Source organism: Gossypium arboreum, chromosome 1 (assembly GCF_025698485.1).
Source record: "Gossypium arboreum isolate Shixiya-1 chromosome 1, ASM2569848v2, whole genome shotgun sequence".
Lineage (NCBI taxonomy): Eukaryota > Viridiplantae > Streptophyta > Magnoliopsida > Malvales > Malvaceae > Gossypium > Gossypium arboreum.
The window spans coordinates 118872095-118894195 of record NC_069070.1 but is presented as its reverse complement, the minus strand read 5'-3'; the positions used below and the strand labels follow the sequence as shown (position 1 = coordinate 118894195).

Here is a 22101-nt window from a genome sequence, read left to right as displayed (position 1 = left end):
TAAATATTACTGGCAGCAAATTGGTAAAATCAGACGCTTTGCAACTTTTGTCAGGTAAGCTTGTCTTTCATTTAAAAAGATGAAGGCTATTTGAGAATAATCTGAGTTCATCACTTGTTTCAGCTATGGGTTTTGAGGGAATTTCAAATCTCACTTCACCTCATTTGAGTTCCCTATCACAACAATCTTACCTGTTATAGCTTTTGTTTCACCTATTTTGTTGCAGCTATGGTATTTCACTTGATTTTATAACAATCTTATCAATATTTTCATATTTCTAATGGATATAAAAATTCTTAAAAGCATTAGATATTTTAAAATACTTAAATTTACAGTTAAAATTTTTAAAATGATACCAAAATTTTTAAGGGAGATTGTTAGATTTATATAAGACGATATTGTTAAAAGGTGGCAACAAACAGCATATGTAAGTTACCCGGGTGAAATACAGCAACATGCAAAAGTACCATATGTTATCTGGATGAAGTATATTTTTGTACCAGTTGACCTATATTTGTTCTGACAACTTTTTTTTTGTCTGTTTAAATTGAGTCAAGGACTAAGTAGCTTTAGACTATCAGCAGGTTACTATTGAACTGTTTTTGTGCAAGTTACTTTTCAGAAAATTTATTGCTCTTTCAATGTAATAGTTTAATATATGTACATTTTATCTTTAAACATTTTGATGAATGAGAAGAAGTCAACTAATGTTTTTTCTCCTTCAACTTCTGAGTTCTGTTTTCTGTTTTTGAGCTTTCAAACAGAAAATTTGTTTGCTTTGTTTTCATTGATCATTTGGTTGAAACTTAACACATATTTTATCCAAAATTATTGCTTTGTTGCTCTAGCCTCAACAAGAGCTTCATATTTTATCCGGGTAAATTAGTTCTGTTTTTCTTCCTGTGTGAAAAACCCAACAAATGGTATCAAGAGCCTATTATCTTTGAGGGCCTTGGTTGTGTTTTGTTTGTGAGTGACAAGTGTTTGAAAGAAAAGAAGCAAGAGCTGTTTTTTGTTGGCTTGTTTGGTTGCTGCAAAGATGAGTTTTTCACCACCATCACCACCTGTTTTTGTTGGTGAAAACTACAACATTTGGGCTGTAAAAATGAAGACATATCTGTAGGCACATGACCTGTGGAATGTTGTTCTAAATGACACAGAGCCACCTCCCTTGAAAACTAATCCGACCATAGCTCAAATCAGGCAGCATAGTGAGGACACTGCCAAAAAGTACAAGGCCATGTCGTGTCTTCAGAGTGGAGTTTCAGATGTCATCTTCACAAGGATAATGGCTTGTGACATTCCAAAGTAGGCCTGGGACAAACTCAAGGAGGAGTTTCAAGGGTCAGACAAGACCAGACAGCAACAACTGATCAACTTAAGGAGGGACTTTGAGAATCTGAGAATGAAGGACTCAAAGACCATCAAGCAGTATGCTGGCAGGATTATGGCCACAGTAAACAACATAAGACTGCTTGGAGATGAGTTTAGTGACCAAAGGGTGGTTGAGAAAGTCATAACAACCTTACCAGAGAAGTATGAATCAAAAATCTCTTCTTTGGAAGACTCGAGGGACCTATCAACCATTCCCTTGACAGAGTTGATAGATGCTCTCTATGCACAAGAGCAAAGAAAAGCAAACAGAATGGAAAAGCACTCTGAGGGAGCTTTTCAGGCCAGGTGTAGAGAAAGCTCAAGCTCAAGCTCAAGTTACAAAGTCAATAAGCCTTGGTTAGAAAAGAAAGAGAAAGGGAAGAATGATGCTGCTAAAAAGAAGTTTCCACCTTGTGCTCATTGAAAGAAGACTACTCACCTTGAAAAATACTGCTGGTACAGACCAGACATTCAGTGTAGAGGTTGCAAACAGCTTGGACACATTGAAAAAGTGTGCAAAAACAAGACAAAAGCATAGCCACAGCACCAGAACCAAGCTCAGGCTGCTTCGCCGAAGCCGAACCGCCGTTGTACACGTCACCCACCCCTTCTCCACCTCTTGTCGCTTCGCCATCTTCTTCTCCACCGTGTGCGCCAACCGACGGTAACTACATGGGGAGTTTTTCTAAACTTTTTTTTCTCCACCTATTTGTTTTCCTTTTACTTTCACATCGAGAACTATGTGTTTTAAGTGGGGGGGAGGCATTCTTCGTTGTTATTATCTGCTATTTTTGCTGTCATATTATTGTTGTTCTTTGTTTTACGCTTTCGTTTACGCCCATTTATTTTAAGAATATCCTGCTGCTTTTCATGCCCAAGATTTTACCAGGAATTGCCTACTGTTTGACCTACAAGCATGATTCTTACCTTCTAAGGAAGTTATGATTTTTCCCATAATTGATGCCATCTCTACTGTTTTATTTTTATTAGGCTAAAAATAATTGTGATTAATAAGGTTAATTCTATCTTGCTTTTCGTAAAATTGATCAAGTTTAATATAAAGTGAACACTTAAAATGATTGCATGCTTAATTAATGTTCATGGCTATTAGGTGATTATTGAAACTTATTTTTGACACTTAAATTTTTTCTTTCCGAGTTCTCAAGAATTTTAAATATCGTTTAATTTTTAATAAATGTTTTCCATGGTTATGAGTACTGACTTAGATCGTGGATCGATGAGTAAGGGGTAAGGTGCTTGGGTTGTCATTCTACTTGCGTCAAAAGGTTGTGTGACGTGACAAGTAAAACTCCGCTAGCCGAGGTTATGAGTATAGCTCAAATCGTGGATCGATCGAGTAACTGTGGTAGGGTGCTTGGGTTGTCATTCTATTTCGCGTCAAAAGGTTGTGTGACGTGTTGGGTAAAACTCCGCTAACCGGAAATAAATAATTTTAGGAGTATGTTAATGAGTAACGGGGTGGGGTGCTTGGGTTGTCATCTCTCTTCGCGTCAAAAGGTTTAATATATTCCTAAGTAAATAAATAATAATAAAATTTAAAAAAAAAAGAAAAAAAAAAGAAAAAAAAGTACTAAGAAAGTTGCACTTCAAGGACTAAAGGAGGAAATAATTAAGGTGTCTTAGTAGGTTTGGTAATTTACCTAACTAGCATAACTCAAGTCGATCTTAATTTTTGTGTGAATTAATTGGAATACTTTTTCTGTTTTACTTAAAGCAAGCTTAGAGGTCTCTTTATTTTTCATATGCATTTTTAACTAATTTTTATGAAACTTTGGAGTGGTATTTCTTTTATGGCAGAATCTAGCTTTCACAGTCGATAGGAACCATACTTGAGGGCAAGCATGGGCTAAGTAGGGGAGAATTTGATAATACTCTAAAATGACGTGTTTTTATATATTAATCATGTGTTTATTTTGAGCTTGAGCCTACTAATTTGAGCTATTTATGTCTTTTTATCTTTTAGGGACTAAATTGGAGGCGAAAAGTAAATTCAAGAGAAAAAGCGTCAATTTGGAGATTAAATGGGCCAATATGCAACGTGGGACAAATATGGTGCCAAAAGTGCGAACATGGAAGGCACAAGGACTTAAAAGCAAATAGAAAAGATTTTATTTTGGAAGACTCTATTTTATTTTATTCTATTAGAATAATTAATTTTAAGATAATTATTAGGATTTTAATTATCTTTGTTTATCTTTAATTAAATGTATTTATCTTTTTAGAATTTAAGTTCAATTAGACTATCTCCCTAGCACTATAAATAGGGGGTGAAGTGACTTTATTTGGGAGCATCTTTTTCTGTAAACACTTTCCCCCTAAAAGTCTTTTGTTCTTTCCATATTTTTTTCTTTTAATAAAATTTCTTTTTCTATAATTTTATTTTCTTTTCCACCATTATCATGAGCCACTAAAACCCTTCTAGCCAAAAGTTGTCAATATTTCCCCAAAAAGGGTTCTTGAGGCCTAGAATCCGTACTTAGCCTTCTCGCCAAGTATTCATCGTTTCTCCGCATTACGGGCTGACGCTTTCGTCCATGGCCCTTAAGAAGTAAGCTTTTCAGCATATGCAAAGGCGGCCGCTTTGTATGTTTTGGAAGGATTGCATAGTCGGTTCGTTAACTTACTGCGTCAGAGGTTGGCGAGCCAAAGAGACAAAATGGCGTGGGATTCGCCATTGAGAAGCGTTGATCTAGCATAGATTACTGGCTAGAGTCAGGTTCCCTAAAAATCATAAGTCTAATCTTTGGAGTTGGTGGTCGTAGGCGTCAACTGGCTTACTTGAGTTGAGAAGGATGCCAAGGATTGAGCCCAAGGCGGAATGAGACAACCGGAGGCTGGAACTTTCCCATAAGAATTTCTTTTCACTTAAAACTCTCTTTATTATTTTTATTATTTTAGTAATCATAATTTCAGTAAACTTTAAATTCTGTTTTTATTTTATTTTCGCTTCCAAAATCAATTTTTAAATTCTGTTTTTTTATTTTTTCCAGGAACGCAGGTTTTCTTGGGCATGATTCTGCCCAGGATTTCGAGAAACAAGCATTCGTATAATCCGGTCCCTGAGGATTCGACCCTACTTCCCCTTTACTGTTCTTTTTCTATTATTTTTATTATTTTACAGGGAATAGGTTATTTTTGGTACTCTCAACGACCGCATCAACCTTGGTCGTACAGCTATTGAAAAGGTACCTAAAGGTTTGGAAATGTTATCAAATCTGACATATCTTAATTTATGTACTCAAAGTTTAAAGGAGCTGCCAGTTGCAATTCTACCTAGGCTTTCTTGTTTGCAATGTTTGGTATTATACATTGAATCAAGTAGTGTAGAAATGAATGGATTCGATGCTGCCAGATTAACGAAGCTGGAGATATTTGAAGGGAGATTTACTGAGTTGAAACCAAGTCTATGCACGGTCAAAAGCTCACTTCTTACTTGCTTGTCATGGCACCACTTGAAGCCAAGTTTAACCTCAAACCACTTGTAAAAGGCATAGAATATGTTTACCGTTTCAAGTTCAACTTTCATGGGGACCGCATAAGCAGCACGTCGGAGGCTTTTGAGCTCATGGCAATGATCAAAGGTACGGACCCAATCAAATCAATAAAAATTCAGTAGAGTAGGGACCATTTAGAAGGCCGATTAAGGTTAGTGCGGGTAAGTTGGTAATCCGAATTGTGTTGAATGTCATCGTGTGGCGCTGTGGAGACTGTATCTCCACCCTGCTGCATACCCATGTTTTTTGACTGGACCCTTAAAGGTCCAGTGCCACTCACCGCACTCCCCTTCCCATTATATCTCCTAATGCTTTATTATTATTGGACAAGCCTTTATTTCTCCGCCCTTTCATTTTGTTGTTTGTTGGGTTTTTTTTTTCCCAATTTTTCTATTCAAGGCTTTTAGTTATTTAAAATAATATATGAATTTATAAACTTAACAAACTAAAGGTTTTGAGTAAAAACTTCACACATAAAATTAATTACATATAATAACTTTTATGTAATTAATTACAAATAAGAGTAAAGAGCCAAATTCATAAATATAAGCATAAGAGTAAAATATATAATTATATAAATAAATCAAGAAATAATCGAATAAATTGCCATTAATATATGATCATTTTTAATCTAAAATAATGTGTCAATATATTGAAATTTTAAGATTTTAAATGTCAAACAATGTTATTTGGTGAAAAGAAAGTTAAATAATATTAAAATACATATAAAACACACAAAAATCATTTTTTAAGTTTAATTTATGTGAATATGTTATTATCAATTCTTTTTTAATTAATTACCCATTGCTTATAATAAAACTACTATTTGGCATTAAAATATTTTAATAAAATTTAATTACTTATGACATAAGTGTCATATTATTTAAAAATTAGATTACACTCAAACTTTAGTTTGGCATTTGTAATTGTTTTAATATAATTTACTCACTACCACTTTTTTTCATTATCTAATTACTTATCCCATTATTGATTTTGGTTTTATTGTGTAGTTACCTTTATGTAGAGTAATTAAACTCTCTTTTACAAACCTTTTAATATCACTTAAACTAATTATTTAAATCCTAAAAATTCATATAAGAATCCACAAAGAAACGATATGCACAATAAAATCGAATCCATACGATTTTGTTTATATATATTATAGAGTTATATTAAAAATTTATATTACTTAAATATTAATTTTTTCTAAAATTACATCTAAAAGTATATTATAAAAATAATTTAATTGTTATAAAAATATTATAAAAAATCTTAACAGTATACTATTTAAAAAATCTTGACAAAAAATAAACATAACTTTGTATATTTATCTATACTATATGTTATAAAAATATATACTTATTTTTAAAAAATATTATAATTTTGTCATATTGTGAGAAAAATTACATTATTAACGAGAGAGATTTTAAAAGTTTTTAGTCACTTTATAAAACTTTTTTTATAAAGATTATATCTTATAAAATATATATTATTTTTATCTAATTTACTTATTATACAAATGATTATAGCATAACTCTTTATGCAAATTAAATTTATTTAAATATTTATAATATGTAGAAATTGTAATAATAATGATTTACTTATTTATTTCAACATTATATATTTACTTAATTTTAAATTATATCAACCAAACACTTAAATTTAGATTCCAGTCAAACAAAATAAACTGTTCATAATCTTACATTCCTATAAATCTATTATTAAAGGTAATATAATATTCGACCAACTAAACACATATTTAAAGTTTTTTATAATTATTTATGTTTTGTGCTTTAATACGTCGCTTTACATAGGAAAGCGGTATGGTGGCAGCTGTAGTACGCAAAAAAAAGAATGGTACAATTGGCAATACTAACACTAATTATTAATTATATCAGAAATTGAGTTTGATAAGTAATCACTGTTGATAGATGGAGCTGTGCGTCAGGCGGCCTTCATTGGGGAAAAGATGACGATTATGGAAGTGACTGGTGTGTTAGAAATGGGACCCGATGACGTTCTGAAGGTGTTTAAGAACCAGGGTTTTGAAGTGCAGCTCGTGGATGAGATGCCGGAGCCTCCACTTCTACCTCTGAAAGATGTGATATTAAGCGGGTGTCCAATAGGAAGAGAAGATCCAGCAGAGCTCCCAAGTGATGTTTTGAGTCTCAGAATTTTTGAGTGCCACAATATCAGAAGCTTAAGTGATATGCCCTTCTTCCAACAAACCAATGAGTTGAGGTTCTGTTCGATTAACGATTGCAGAGGGATAGAATCTGTGCTTGATCTGTCGTCACAATCCCAATCATGCACCCCATTTGTGAATTACCTTGAGCTCTTGAGGCTTGAAAATTTGGATAAGCTTCATGTGCTTGTTAAAGTAGCAGAAGCATCTATTGTTTCTACATTGAGTTCACAGTCTATTCCAGCCATTTTTTCCAATCTTAAATCATTTCATATTGAAGGATGCTCAAACATGAAGCAACTCTTTCCCTTTCACTTAGTACATGACCTCCAAAACCTGGAGGACCTCATAATTCGTGGTTGTGGACAAATAGAGGAAATAATAGGATCAGAAGAAGAGGAAGAGAATCACAAGGGAAATGGAACGCAAGCTCCAACAAGGTTCAGCCTTCCCAAATTAAAGGAGTTAGAATTGTGGTACTTACCAGAGCTCAAGCGCATATGCAGTTCAAATAGGGAAATGGTATGCAACTCTCTTAGGGAAATCAAAGTAGTGGAATGTACCAAGCTAAAAAGAATGCCTATGTATCTTCCTCTTTTTCAAGATACACACCAATCAGCTCCTTCTGCTCATCCTTTCGAAAAAATCCGCATATATCCAAAGGAGTGGTGGGAATCAGTAAAGTGGGACTATCCGAATGCTAAGGAGGTTCTGCGACCTTGGTTGAAGTGGTTTTAGAGCTGCTGGAAGCCTTTGCCATTCAAATCAAATTCCGGATCAAGCTAGACAGTGAGTCTTCATTTGTTGCTTTTATTTCTAGAAAAAAAATTGAAGATTTTTTATTCTACCAAAAATAAAGGGGGAAAACCTGCAAGAAGAGGATTATGATTGGCAAAATAGAAATCAAAGAGAACAAAAATATTACTAATGTTTAAAACAAATTTAGATCAATTAGCATCATGCTTTGTTACCAGCTGTAGGCTAATTTGGTCGAAAATGGTTTCAGTCAAGCACGGTCTCATTTGCTTCTATGTTTAACCCCAATGATTAGACTTGCTCTAGAACCCTTGAGATTCTCATTATGACATCAATGATTTGAATGAATGAGCAGCCCTTTTTTCTTCTTTATTTTGTAAATATGTTTTCCAATGTGGTATTCTTGTTTGCTGACATCAATGTCAAAAACCTTGCCTCTAATGCTTCCTTTTCTTCCCTACTCTTTTTTTTTAATTCTTTGTGGGGTCTTATTATATGCAGGTTGTTTATGCCATTCTAAAGCTAGCGAAGCAGTTGGCTTGACAATCAAATCTTGGAGAAACAAATCAACCCAACTCATCACTGTACCTTCATTCTTCTGTGGTGGTTCTTTCTTTGATGTGGTACTATTTCGGATGCATCCTTCTCTTGTGGTTTTATCTGTAATAAATGAACTTCAATTTGGTTTCAATGTGATTGGATTGTTGATGTTGTAATTCAACTTTGTACTTGATAATCCTGCTTCTAGTTTGCATCAATTTTTACTATGTTGTGTTTCTTGTGGCTTAATTGTCTCATTTGATCTTGAACTTGCACATTTATATATATATTGAACCATTCCACAGGTATATACCACTTCTTGAAATGGTGTTTTATTTAAGCAGGATCTGCTACCTTACTTGGTAATGCTATAGCGCGACTGGAAGCCTTTGTACTTTGATCATATTGATTTTAATTAATTTGCATCATTTCATTATTTGATTGTAAGTGTATTTTTCTCATCTTGCCAATTGGAGTTAATAATGTAAGTTGTTTGCTTATCTCTTCTTTTATGATTTTGCCCATTTTGTAAGTCTCATATCAATTATATTTTTTACAAAACAAGTCCCTGAAAGGTTGAAAATAGGGTAAAAGGATTGCTGGGGTTTCTACTTTATGTGTGTCGAAACTTTTTTTTTTTTTTTAGATTGACTTTATTTTGAAAACGAAAATAGGAGTCGCTACCAATTCTTTTTATGAGGTGTGATCGGATCATCTCATAATTTGATTGTTTTAATAAAATACTTGATTTATCAAACAATGATTTTTAGTCTACGAAATTCAGAAAACGGGTTCGGGAGTCGGTTACGCACGAGAAAGGATTAGCACCCTCGTAACGTTCAAAATTTGTACCTAGTTAATTAATTAATGTCTTAGTGTCGTAAGTTAAAAAACTCAAAAAGAATTTAAAATACGATCTCTATTTATATTATGGCATTAATTTTCGTGAAAAGGGTTTACTTCAAGTCAATCGAGAAGGAGGGATCATATCCCGTAAGTTAGGACACAATGCCTTAAATCCTCGAAATCAAGAGTAAACGCCATTTGATCGTTATTTGAATCTTGTTTTTTCTTATATTTTTGAAATAGATATTCGATTATTTTGGTTTTAAAAAGAAGCCATATCCCGTAAGTTAGGGACACTCTCTCTTAATTCCAAAAATAATGAACATTTCCTCGGTTTTAAAAAATTTCCTTTTTATGCATTGTGCGAAAAAACGAATGCAATATTTAAAGTAATGTGTATTTAACTTACTCGGGCATAATATACAGATGGATAAATGTTTAAAGAATAATGAAACCATTTAAAATGGATATGTGGGTAAAACAATAAATAATAAGTAAATAAGGAATACTATAATAATAATAATAATAATATGATTATAATTAATATTAATAATCGCATCATATTGTACCAGCCCACTTTTGCCCGGCCCACCGAATTAAAATACCCAAACCCCAACTAAAATTACATAAGCCCAAATTTAAACCTAAAATAAAAAAAACCCTAAAACCCAAATTCTATGGCCCACTACCTAAACAGATTTTGGCAGAGATCAGAAACCCTAGCCCCCTAGCCGCCGCTTCTGTCCCATCGCCCATGCCAGTCGGCCACCTGCTCCACCGCCTTGTGTCCCACTTGCACCTGCACCATCAAATGGAGAAGAGACATAAAGTGGTAAAAAATGCATGTAAATGGCTATAAAAGCCGAACCAAAAATCCATTGTAAAGGTCGGATTTTTTGAAATACAAAAAAAATTTACAGGGAATATTAAACACAAAAAATCAGGGATCCAAATACAAAAACAAAAATCCCAAAAACAGATCCAGAGAAATAGCAAGGTATACAAGGGCAAGGGTTACTTCATCTTTTGTTTTCTTTTTTCGAATCTATTTACAGACATATATCAATATTTTCCCCATCTTTTTTATCAAAAATATCAAAGAAAATAAAAAGAAAAAGAAAAAGAAAAAAAAAGCACCTTTTGAATTCATGGTGGCGAAGACGGCGGCGTGGTGTGGCGACAACAAAACCCTCTGGCCGGAGTGGACTGGTCCAGAGAAACTCTCTCTCTCTTTTTTTTTCCTTCCCTTGCTGCAAAGTGATTTTTTTTAAAAAAAATTAGGCCTTTTATAGCCTCCCAAAACGACGTCGTTTTGGGGCTGCCTTTTAACCCCAAAACGATGTCGTTTTGAGGGGACCCGACCAGATCAGACCCGCTCCACTCAGGATCCGCATGTTTTAGTTTGGAAGGGCTAATTGCGCTTTTAGCCCTTCCGCTTTTTTTATTACCTTGCAATCAAGTATTTTTCCTTTTCAATTTTGCCCCGAACTTGTGCTTGGACTTCAATTAAGTCCTACCCGATGCTGTGCGTTTTAAAGGGAGGGTTTATTTCCGGGTTTGGTCCCTCTTTATTGTTCGCATGTTCGATTTGGCCTTTTCCTTCTTCATTAATTTTCGAATTCGCCCTGAACTTCTATTTGAAGTTCAATTTAGTCAATTTTTTTTGTTATTTTCACTATTCTATATTAAATTAACTAACTTAATATAATCATTACTACTATTATTTTACTATTATTATCTAATATATTTTTATTATCACGATTTTATTATTTCACTATTATAACTTAACGTGTCATTATTACTATTATTTTTATTTTTATTACCATTATTATTATTATATTTGTATTTATATTTATTTTATTTTAATACCATTATTATTACTACTTCCATTATTTTTTATTTCTAACTATTATTATTTTTATGTATATATTATTATTTATATTATTGTTATTATTACTATTATTAAATATTCTTATTATTACTATTATTTTTATTCCTTTTATTATTGTTTATTTTCATTATATTATTATTATTACTTCTATTATTATTATTATTATTTTTTGTACTGCCATTATTGTTCACACATATACGTTATTGTTTATATTATTATTATTATTATTACTATATTTTTATATTCTTTCTATTATGTATCACCCATATATTATTACTATTATTGTCATTATTTTACTATTGTATTTTAAGGTATTATTAATATTACTCTTATTTTCATTATTATTTTTATTACTATGATTCTTTATTGTTATAGTTAATATTTTTATTTTTATAGCTATTATTTTTATTACTAATATCACTATTGTTATATCTAGTATTATTTTTACTTTCATTATAACTACTACTATTATTATTATGATTTCTCTTTTATACATTTACGTTTTTTATATAATACATTGATTTTGTTATTTATTCATTTATACTTTTACGTAATTTCAAACTTTGAATTTTTTTATTTTGTATCATTATTTTGTTTCATATAATACTTATTTATATTTATACCATTATTATTATTTTATCATTTTTTATTATAAGTTTGTTTACTTACTCATATGTTTATTTGCTTATCCCGATTTAAAATCAAATTTACACTACAATTTGCTTTGTTATTTCATTTATCATCATATTTATTTCATATTTATTTCATTTTGTTCTCATTATCATTATTTCATTATGTTTATTCGTTTATTCATGTATGTCTCAATATATCTGCAAATTTATATTTTTCGTCATTATTATTGTTGTTTATATCATCACCTTTGTTATTATTATCTATTATGCATGTTAATGCTGCGATTTGTTTCTCATTTCACCATGCGATTATGATTACATTGGTTTTTTACTCGACGCATATAATTGTGTTTTCTAAAATAAAACAAGCTTCGTATTTAGACAATTCGAGAAAATTGTGCCCTAACTTACTGGGTTCGATTTTTCTCGTTTAATCTAAATAACGACATAATCCTCTTAAATCGCAATACGAGTTTTAAAAAATGCTTATTCTCGGAAGTACGAGGTGTTGTGCCCTAACTTACTGGGTATGACATTTTGTCACCTCGAAATAAGAATTTTTTTTTTAAAAGGCAATATTCGGTGTTTGAGAATTTGAGAAAACGTGCCCTAACTTACTGGGTTTCGATTTCTCTCGTTTACTCTAAATGATCGAATACCCTTTTAATAAGTTAAAATACGTAAATTTTATATAAAAGGCAAGCTCGCTCTCGAAAATTCAAGATGTCATGTCCTAACTTACTGGATGTGACATTTTATATTTTGAGACGAGAAGATCTTTAACATTTGACCGTTTTTTACAAAAGAGGGATCGTATTCCAAAGTCTTTCGAGTTTTCAATTCTCGACACTAAGACGCTAATTAATCAACTAGGTACCAATTTTTGGGCGTTACGAGGGTGCTAATCCTTCCTCGTGCGTAACCGACTCTCGAACCCATCTTTCTGAATTTCGTGGACCAAAATCATTGTTTAAATAAATCACACAATTTATTAAAGACAACCACTTTTACGAGGTGATCCGGTCACACCTTAACAAAAAAGGATTAGTGGCGACTCCCATTTTTTCGTTTTCATTTCCAAAATCCAAGTCAATTCCCGTTTTTCAAAAAATGGTTACCACAATAATAATAAAATAAATGAGGTAATTTAAAATAAACTAAAATGAAGGATGCTTAATAACGAGAATAAATAAAAGTAATATGTAAAAATATAAATAAATAATGAGTAAAAATGTACAAATAATGGGTGAAAATGTATAAATATGAATAACATAAATACAAGGTAAAGAAATAAATAAATAATAAATAAATAAATAATAGTAAAATAAAAATGCATGAAAGGTGGAAGTTGCAATAATAAATAAATAAATAAGTAAATAATAATAATAAAATTTCATGAGAGGCTAAGGTTAAATACATAAGGGATTGAATTGAAATTTAAATAAAATTGCAAGGGTAAATCAAAATAAAATAAATAAATTAAATAATGAAATAAAATAAAGGACCAAAGTGAGATGCGGAAAGATAGAAGGACTAACCGGGAAAATATCCCAAACCTAGCTAAACGCATCGTTCCTTATGGCCAATCGAGGGACTAAATTAAAAATAAAGTAAAATTAAATGGTACAATCTAAAAAGACAGAAAATAAAAGAATTAGGACCAAATTGAAAAAGATTCCAAAAGTAGAGGGACCTAGATCGTAAATAACCCATTTTACAAAAACAAGCGGATCCCAGGGGTCCGGGTCGGGCAATCGGGTTGATTCTCAAAACGATGTTGTTTTAATGTGTTTTGAAGCTGAACAAAATAGCATCGTTTCCTGGTTACTATATAAGTCAAAATATCAACAAAAAAATCATTTTAAGCCACATTTAAAAAATATATATTTTCTTCGGTTTTTTCTCTCTAGTCATGGCCCAAAATCCAGCCAAGGGGTCGCCATCGGCCGCCGTGGCGATCGCAGGTCACCGGTGACGGCATTGCCGTCCACTGTGGCCGGAAAAGTAAAAAGGCCCTTTTTTTTGCTTTTCGAGTCTTTGAACACGTGAGACGTCGTTTTTCATCGGAAACGACGAACCTCTGCCACCTACGACGGCGGAACGCGAAAAGTCAGGTTATTCTGACTCCCTTTTTGCTTTTTTGTTTTATTTACAAATAAAAAAACTAAAATACATTAAAAAAAATCACCTTTCAATTGATTTTTTTTTTGATTGATATTCTCCGTAAAAAATTACATTTGGTGTTTGTGGTGGCTTTATAGCCGAACAATACAATATTTTTGAATTCTTTTGTTCCTGTTCATTGCTGTTATCTGCGTCTCTGTCCTGTTCCTTTTCTTGCTTTGTTTGCAGGTCTAAAGAGTCAACGAGGTAGGGGGCTTAGCTATTTTGGTGCAAAGAAGGCCACCTCGGGTTGTGGGCGTGCTGTGACAGCATATGGGGGGTTGCGGCGCGAGGGGAAACTCTAGGGTTTTGTTTTACTGAAAACGTTTAATCACTTTGGGCCATTGGGCTTGTATTTGGGTTAGGGTTTTTGTAAATGGACTGTTTAATTATTATTATTATTATTATTATTATTATTATTATTATCATCTTGGTTTTTATATATTTGGGCCTTGGGCCCGGACAAATTTGACCATTTACAATGTGTATGGATCATATTATTCAATTTCTTAAGATTTATTTATACTAGATTTATGGCACACCCAATTATGTAAATTTTGGTTACAATGATAAAATTAATTCACATCATGCATGAAGTTCTAAATTCAAATCACTTTATAGTAACATTTTATTGATTTATATTAGGTGGAGAAAGACAAAAACATTCTCATTAAAAAATAATTTAAGTTAAAATTGGTGAATGTTTTAATAATTTCATAAATAAATTGATACCTAACTGAATCGATGTCTAAATGACGAATCGATGTCTAAATGACTTGTGATATCAATTCCATAAAGTAGATAATAATTATAAAATAATTTAGGCATTAATTTTAGAGTGTTGTTATATCCAATACCCAGCACCTAGAGGCTTTCAAGCTATAGAGAGGGTCCAAAACTCTCATCTATTCCTTGCATATGATGTTGGGTTCATGTTTAGACGTAATCTTTATATAATCTTTGCAAAACTTAAATGGTTAAATTAGAGTGCACCTTTAGAAAATATTTCTTCATCAATGGTTACACATTATAATTAAGGTATAGTGTTTTTTATTTTTATTTTTCGATATAATTAGGTAATGTTTTAGTGTTGAATTTAACGAGTTGCTAATAACTTGTGAAGCATAAGTAGGTTTTGCAAAAAGAATTTTAAAGAGTTACTATTACAAAATCATATACATTAGAAGAAGATTTTAAAAACGTTTCTAGTCATTAATGGTCAAAAACAAGATATAAAAAATTTTATGTATGTCAAATTTTCTATAGACATTTAATCTTATAGAATTGAATTACTCAAATAATTTAAATTGTTTTAAAATTTTAATCAATTTTTAATAAATCAAATTTTACCGTCCCTATTCTTTTATATATAAAGAAAGACTCTAAACAGATTTTTTTTTATATATATATATTTTCAACCAACTTGAAGTTAAACAAACATAATCTTATATATAAAGAAAGACTTTAAACAGATTTTCTTTTATATATATATATATATATATATATTCAACCAAGTTGAAGCTAAACAAAATAATTTCTTCAATCATGGTTTAGTCAAATTTATCATTTTAAATTTGAGAGGTAGTCTTTGAACTCCAATTTTACATAATTTATTCATTACTTTGACAATATCATTTGTTAGTTTAAACAATTAACATTGATTAATTATTTCAATTAAAATATTAATATGGTTTTTTTTAAAAAAACATTATCTCACACATAATGAGTTAGAAGTATATTTTAAGAAAAAATTTACGTTAAATTTAGTCTTCAACACTTACATATTATATTAATTTTGTCATATTTTTAAAAGATTAATGCTCTAAATTTACAAATAATCTTAATAAGATGCTAAAAATTTACCTTCTGCTCCCACTTCCCCATGGTTGCCTCCACCCTTTTCCAAAAATATATTCAAAATTTACAGCTGCATTTAAAAGCACCGTTAAATTTAGTCTTCAACACTTACATATTATATCTTCATTGCTTTTGAAAAGTGCTTTTGAAAAGTGTTGTGGAAAAGTGCTTTTGAGAAGTACTTTTGAGAAGTGCTTTGGAAAAATTTAAGTGTTTGATATTGCTGTCAAAAAGTGCTTTTGAGAAATAAAATATCCATTTTAGACATGATATTATAAAGTAACAAATATGCATTTAAATAATTTTCAAATTAGTTAATATTATGATATTTTAGTAAAAATATAAAAAATAATTTATTATAACTTATTGTTAATATTTTAATATATAATATTAATTTTAAATATTTCTAAGTAATTAATATTAATTATTTATTAAATTTAATTAGAATATATAAACTATATTTAAATATTTAAATATAATAATTAAATATTTGTAATTAGATATTGATACAATTGTATTATTTTAAAAATATTTTTATTTTTAATTAATGCTTTTAACACATTTATAAAACTCATATTAAATAACCAAAAAGAGAATACAAAATAATAGCATCAAACATATTTTAAGTAAAAAGTAAGGTTAAAAAAGTAAAATAACAGCCAAAAGTGCTTTTTGGCTGAAAAAGCTAAAATTTACTGCTTTTTCATATATAAAAAAATTCATCTCAAAAGTTAAAAAAGTTACCCCAATGATATGTGTTCTTTATTGCTTTTAAGAAAAAAATATTTTTTTTAGAAAAAGTTTATCCCAAAAGCAATAGAGAACACACCCAAACTCAAATGTTTAATTTGGTGAAGTTGGTTTGATCCAGCAGTTTACAAAGCTCTTCTAGCCAGTAATAAGCCAAATGTGGGGGAATTTAAAATTCTGAGACTCCCCTGCAATCATGTAAACAAGTCAACTCAAGTTAAGCTCGTCTCCTTTTATTCTTCAACATTGGCTGCTCAAATACCATTATTTTTCACAACATTTAGGCAAACAATTTCAGAGTTCATATAAAAGAAAAAACCAGCAGACACGGTGAAGCAACGCCAAGGTAACATACATTCTCCACAGTACCTAAGTATATTTGTTAACTCTGAATCAGTATCTGATTTGAATCGCTTTTCTGTTTAGTAGGTTTTAAATATTACTCTCAACAAATTCCTATTATCACACGCTTTCCTCGTTTGCCTCATCTGTGTATAATATTTCAGGTAAGCTTTTTCTTTTATATTCAAACTTCAAAGATGAAAGACTATGGGTGTGGATTTGAGAAAAATCTGATTTCTTCTTTGTTTAAGCTATGGTTTTGGAGGAATTTCAAATCTGACTTCCAGATTTGAGTTTTGCAGCAATCTCTTGTTTTTTCTTTTAAATAGAATTGATGAAATTAGTTATTCCGTAACAAAAGACTAACAACGCATTTCTACCTTAATCACACTAAAGCTAGGGGTTGTTGCTACTTTGGTTTACCCAAATATATATATTTAAAAGTGGATAACATTTGAACTTATATTTTTATTCACGTTAGTTTTGTAATTTGATAACTTTTCTTAATTTTGATCATTGCAATAATATTAAACTATGGTATTCTACCATGTTATCACCTAAATTCTTTTATAAAAATTATAATTTTTAGATGAATGTGACATAATTTTGGAGTGCCATGTTATCACATAAATCAAAATTGAGAAATTTGTTAAGTTCCGAGACTAATGTAGAAAAAAAGTATAGAGACTAAGTTAGAAAGTTATCAAATTCAAAGATTACATGTTGCTTAATCCTATTTAAAAAGAAACTGCAATTATTTATAACTTTTTTTTAAAGTTACTTAATATAACTCAATTTAAAGTGTGTTTGATAAACCATTGAAATTAAAAATTTTAATTTTCAAGGTCTATTTAGACAGCACATAATATTTAGATGGAAATGTAATGACATTAGACATCCATAATTAACAAAAAAATACTAAAATATTTAATTTTAAATTTAGAAAATATTTAATTTTAGAAAATTAGGTGGCTAAAACAAAAGAATTAATAGTTGATTGACCAAGATATAAATAGTTGAATGAATATTCATAAAATATTTATTAATTTAAGTTAATTATATTTCCGATAACCAAATTGCAAAAATATACAGTATTTATTGGTCTAAGCAAAATAATTTACGTGTTTCACAGAAAAGTATATTTTAATTTAAAATTTAATGAGAAAAAATTTTAACAATGAAAAAGGAAATGACAAAAAAATTTAAGCTATAATAATAAGAAAATCATATTTTAATAAGAAAAGGAAAAACTACTTAGACATTTTAGAAAGTTAAAATGTTTTAGTTCAATCAAAGTACTTTGCACGTTGTATCGAAAGTATATTATTTAAATTTTATAAGAACAATATTTTTAAATAAATAAAAAGAACAAAAGAAAAATAAATATAATAAGAAAAATATTTTTCTGGTAAAAAGAGAAAAAGTAAAAGTAATTCATAAAAATGATACCAAAAGGAAAATCAATTAAATACTTTGTAATATTATTTTAAAAGAACTCATAAAAATTTAAATATTTTAAAAGGGTAAAAATGTTTTATTTAAATATTTTATATGCGTATTTTAGAAGATTTTATATATTTTGGAAGAATATTTTATTTTTAATACTTTTTGAGCTGACACTTAATTTGTATATTGATAGATATATAATCGTACAGTGCACTAAAAATCTATCCTTCATAAAGAAATAAGTGTGACTAATGGACGTAGTTATTACTACTACATTGCAGAGTATTTGGTGAATTATGGAACTTGTAAGACCAATTTTTGATGTGCTAAAGTGCTTAGGAGATCCAACATGTACATACATAGAGCATCATAAAAAACTTAAAGACAGGATGAATGATCTTCAAGCGAGACTAGACCGACTAAATGATATCAAGAGAGATGTGGAGCTGAGAATAAAGGCAGAGCTTCGATGGGGAAGACTTTTAAGGGAAGAAGTAGAGAAGTGGCTTCTAGATGTGCAAACCGTCAATGATACAATGTGGGACATTGATGAAAGAATGCAAAATGTGTCTTGTTTTTCACGTGCACGCCTTGGAAAACGTGTTGCTCAAACAGTTGAACAAGTGGAGGGAATTATTGAACGAGGCGGGTTCCCTGAAGCTCTAGTAATTGATAATCCATCTACTGCTGAACTGCCTTTTCAATCGGAACATTTAGAAGGTGAAACCATGGTGATAGAAGACATTTGGAACTATTTAATGAGTGATGAAATTGGAATGATTGGAGTATGTGGGATGGGTGGGATCGGGAAAACCACCATCGCGAAGCACATATACTATCAACTATTGAAGGAGACTAAACCTTTATAAAATCATTTGGGTCACTGTTTCAAAGGAGCCCAACATTCCCAAATTACAGCAAAACCTTGCAAATGCTATGAATATTGTAGGTCTTCCAGAATCTGAACCAGAGCGTGTAGCAGTATTAATGGATAAATTGGGACAAAGAAGATATGTATTGATCTTAGATGATGTTTGGAAAAAGTTCTCTCTGGCAGAGGTAGGGATTCCTAAACCAACCTCCAGCAATGGGAGTAAGTTGGTATTAACTAGTAGATCGATTGACGTTTGTAGATCTATGGACTGTAAGGTAGTCAAAGTGCCCCCACTGTTCCATGAGGAGTCCATGAATTTGTTCTTGGAGCATGCTGGACATGGGGTTCTAAAGGTTCCATTTTTGGAAGAAATTTTGGACAACATTGTTAGGGAGTGTGGTGGGTTACCCCTTGCCATAGCTGGGAGCATGAAGGGAATAAATGATGTAGCGGAATGGAGGAACTCATTAAGAGAGTTACGTGAACATGTAAGAAGTGTGAAGGACACAGATGTTGAAATATATGAGCGATAAAAATTTAGTTTCGTTCGTTTGGGAGATTTGAAAACCCAAAGTTGTTTCCTTTATTGCTCACTATATCCAGAAGACTATATAATTCTAAGGGAGGAATTAATAGAATATTGGATATGTCGAAACCATTTTTTGAAAAAACGGGAATCGACTTAGATTTTGAAAACGAAAACGAATAGAGGAGTCGCCCTAATCCTTTTGATGAGGTGTGATCGGGTCACCTTAAATTAATCATTTAAATAAAAGTTAAGATTTACTAAAACGATGATTTTTGGTTTACGAAAATCAAAAAATGAGTTTGGGAGTCGGTTACACACGAGGAAGGATTAGCACCCTCGATACGCCCAAAATTGGTACTTAGTTGATTAATTAGTGTCTTAGTGTCGAAGATTGAAAACTTGAAAGACTTTGAAATACGATCCCTCTTTGTAAAAAATGCTCAAATGTTAAAGACCTTCTTGTTTCAAAATATAAAATGTCACATCCAGTAAGTTAAGACACGACATCTTGAATTTTCGAGAGCGAGCTTGCCTTTTATATAAAATTTGCGTATTTTAGCTTAATAAAAAGGTATTCAATTATTTAGAGTAAACGAGAGAAATCGAAACCCAGTAAGTTAGGGCATGTTTTCTCGAATTCTCAAACACCGAATATTGCCTTTATTTTTAAAAAAATTCTTATTTTGAGGTGACAAAATGCCATACCCGGTAAGTTAGGGCACAACACCTCGTACTTCCGAGAATAAGCATTTTTTTAACTCGTATTGCGATTTAAGAGGATTATGTCGTTATTTAGATTAAACGAGAAAAACCGAAACCCAGTAAGTTAGGGCACAATTTTCTCGAATTGTCTAAATATGAAATTTGTTTTATTTTAGAAAACCCAATTATATGTGTCGAGTAAAAGACCAATGTAATCATAATCGCATGGTGAAATGAGAAACAAATCGCAGCATTAACATGCATAATAATAACAAAGGTGATGATATAAACAACAATAATAATGACTAATAATATAAATTTGCAGATATATTAAGACATATATGAATAAACGAATAAACATAATGAAATAATGATATGAGAACAAAACGAAATAAAAATGAAATAAATACGACGATAAAGGAAATAACAAAGCAAATTATAGTGTAAATTTAATTTTAAATCGGGGTAAGTAAATAAACATATGAATAAGTAAACAAACTTATAATAAAAAATGATAAAATAATAATAATGGTATAAATATAAATAAGTATTATATGAAACAAAATAATGATACAAAATAAAAATATAAAAATTCAAAGTTTGAAATTACATAAAAGTATAAAGCGAATAAATAATAAAATTAATGTATTATATAAAAACGTAAATGTATAAAAGAGAAACCGTAATAATAATAGTAGTAGTTATAATGAAAGTAAAAATAATACTAAATATAACAATAGTGATATTAGTAATAAAAATAATAGCTATAAAAAAATAAAAATATTAACCATGACAATAAAGAATAATAATAATAATAATAATAATAATAATAATAATGAAAATAAGAGTAATATTAATAATACATTAAAATACAATAGTAAAATAATGACAATAGTAGTAATAATATATTAGTAATACATAATAGGGGAATAAAAAATAGTAGTAATAATAGTAATAATATAAACAATAGTGTATATACGTATGAAAAATAATGGTAGTAAAATATAATAATAATAATAACAATAGAAGTGGTAATAGTAATGATATAAAATAAATATAAATATAAGTATAATAATAGTAATAATATTTATAGTATATGTATATAAAAAAGGGTAGTAAAAGGATGTGTATATATAACAATAATAATAATAATAATAATAATAATAATAATAATAATAATAATAATGGAAATAGTAATGAAATGGCATTAGAATAAAATAAATATAAGTATAAATATAATGATGATAATAATAATAATAATAATAATAATAATAATAAAATAGAGCGACAAATAACAATAATAACACATTAAAAAATAACAAGAACATGTTAATAATAACAAATTAACGAATTAATAATAAAATGAATAAATAAGTACACAAAAATAAAATATAATCATAATAGTAATATTAGCAAAATAATCATAGTAATAATAATAAGTTAAAGTAATAATAAAATATTAAATATGTTAATTTAATGTATAATATGGAAAAAATAAAAAAAAAGACCAAATTGAACTCAAAACAGGGGTTTAGGGCGAATTCGAAATAAAGGGGAAAGGGGGAGACCACTTTGAAAGGCGCGAATAATATGGAGGGGTCAGAAGGGGAAATATTCCCTCCCTCCAAAACGGCGCCGTTTGCATAGGTATTAAAATGAAATGAAAATAAAATTCTGGGGGAGAAATTAAAGTAAGAAA

General features: G+C 30.1%; 2 protein-coding genes across 4 annotated transcripts; both read left to right on the top strand.

The window, feature by feature from the left end:
* The first annotated feature begins 16674 nt into the window (after nucleotides 1-16674).
* LOC128289384 (putative disease resistance protein At5g05400) lies at nucleotides 16675-19738 on the top strand. Of its 3 annotated transcripts, none has more exons than XM_053025143.1 (3): nucleotides 16675-16855; nucleotides 16939-17015; nucleotides 18579-19738. In XM_053025143.1, exon 3 carries the CDS (start codon nucleotides 18594-18596, stop codon nucleotides 19164-19166), a length of 573 nt encoding a protein of 190 aa, XP_052881103.1. In that variant the 5' UTR covers nucleotides 16675-16855; nucleotides 16939-17015; nucleotides 18579-18593; the 3' UTR covers nucleotides 19167-19738. The 3 variants fall into 3 exon arrangements, with proteins under 3 accessions (XP_052881103.1, XP_052881106.1, XP_052881101.1); XM_053025146.1 differs by having other exon boundaries at nucleotides 16936-17015; XM_053025141.1 differs by having other exon boundaries at nucleotides 16675-17015.
* On the top strand, nucleotides 19234-19704 carry LOC128280879 (probable disease resistance protein At1g52660). The gene has a single exon (XM_053019499.1). It carries the CDS (start codon nucleotides 19234-19236, stop codon nucleotides 19702-19704), a length of 471 nt encoding a protein of 156 aa, XP_052875459.1.
* Nucleotides 19739-22101: the final 2363 nt, after the last annotated feature.

What these genes read in the sequence shown, in the direction of transcription:
- LOC128280879 (XM_053019499.1), top strand. Translation starts at nt 19,234, where the DNA reads ATGAATATTGTAGGTCTTCCAGAATCTGAACCAGAGCGTGTAGCAGTA.
- LOC128289384 (XM_053025143.1), top strand. Translation starts at nt 18,594, where the DNA reads ATGGAACTTGTAAGACCAATTTTTGATGTGCTAAAGTGCTTAGGAGAT.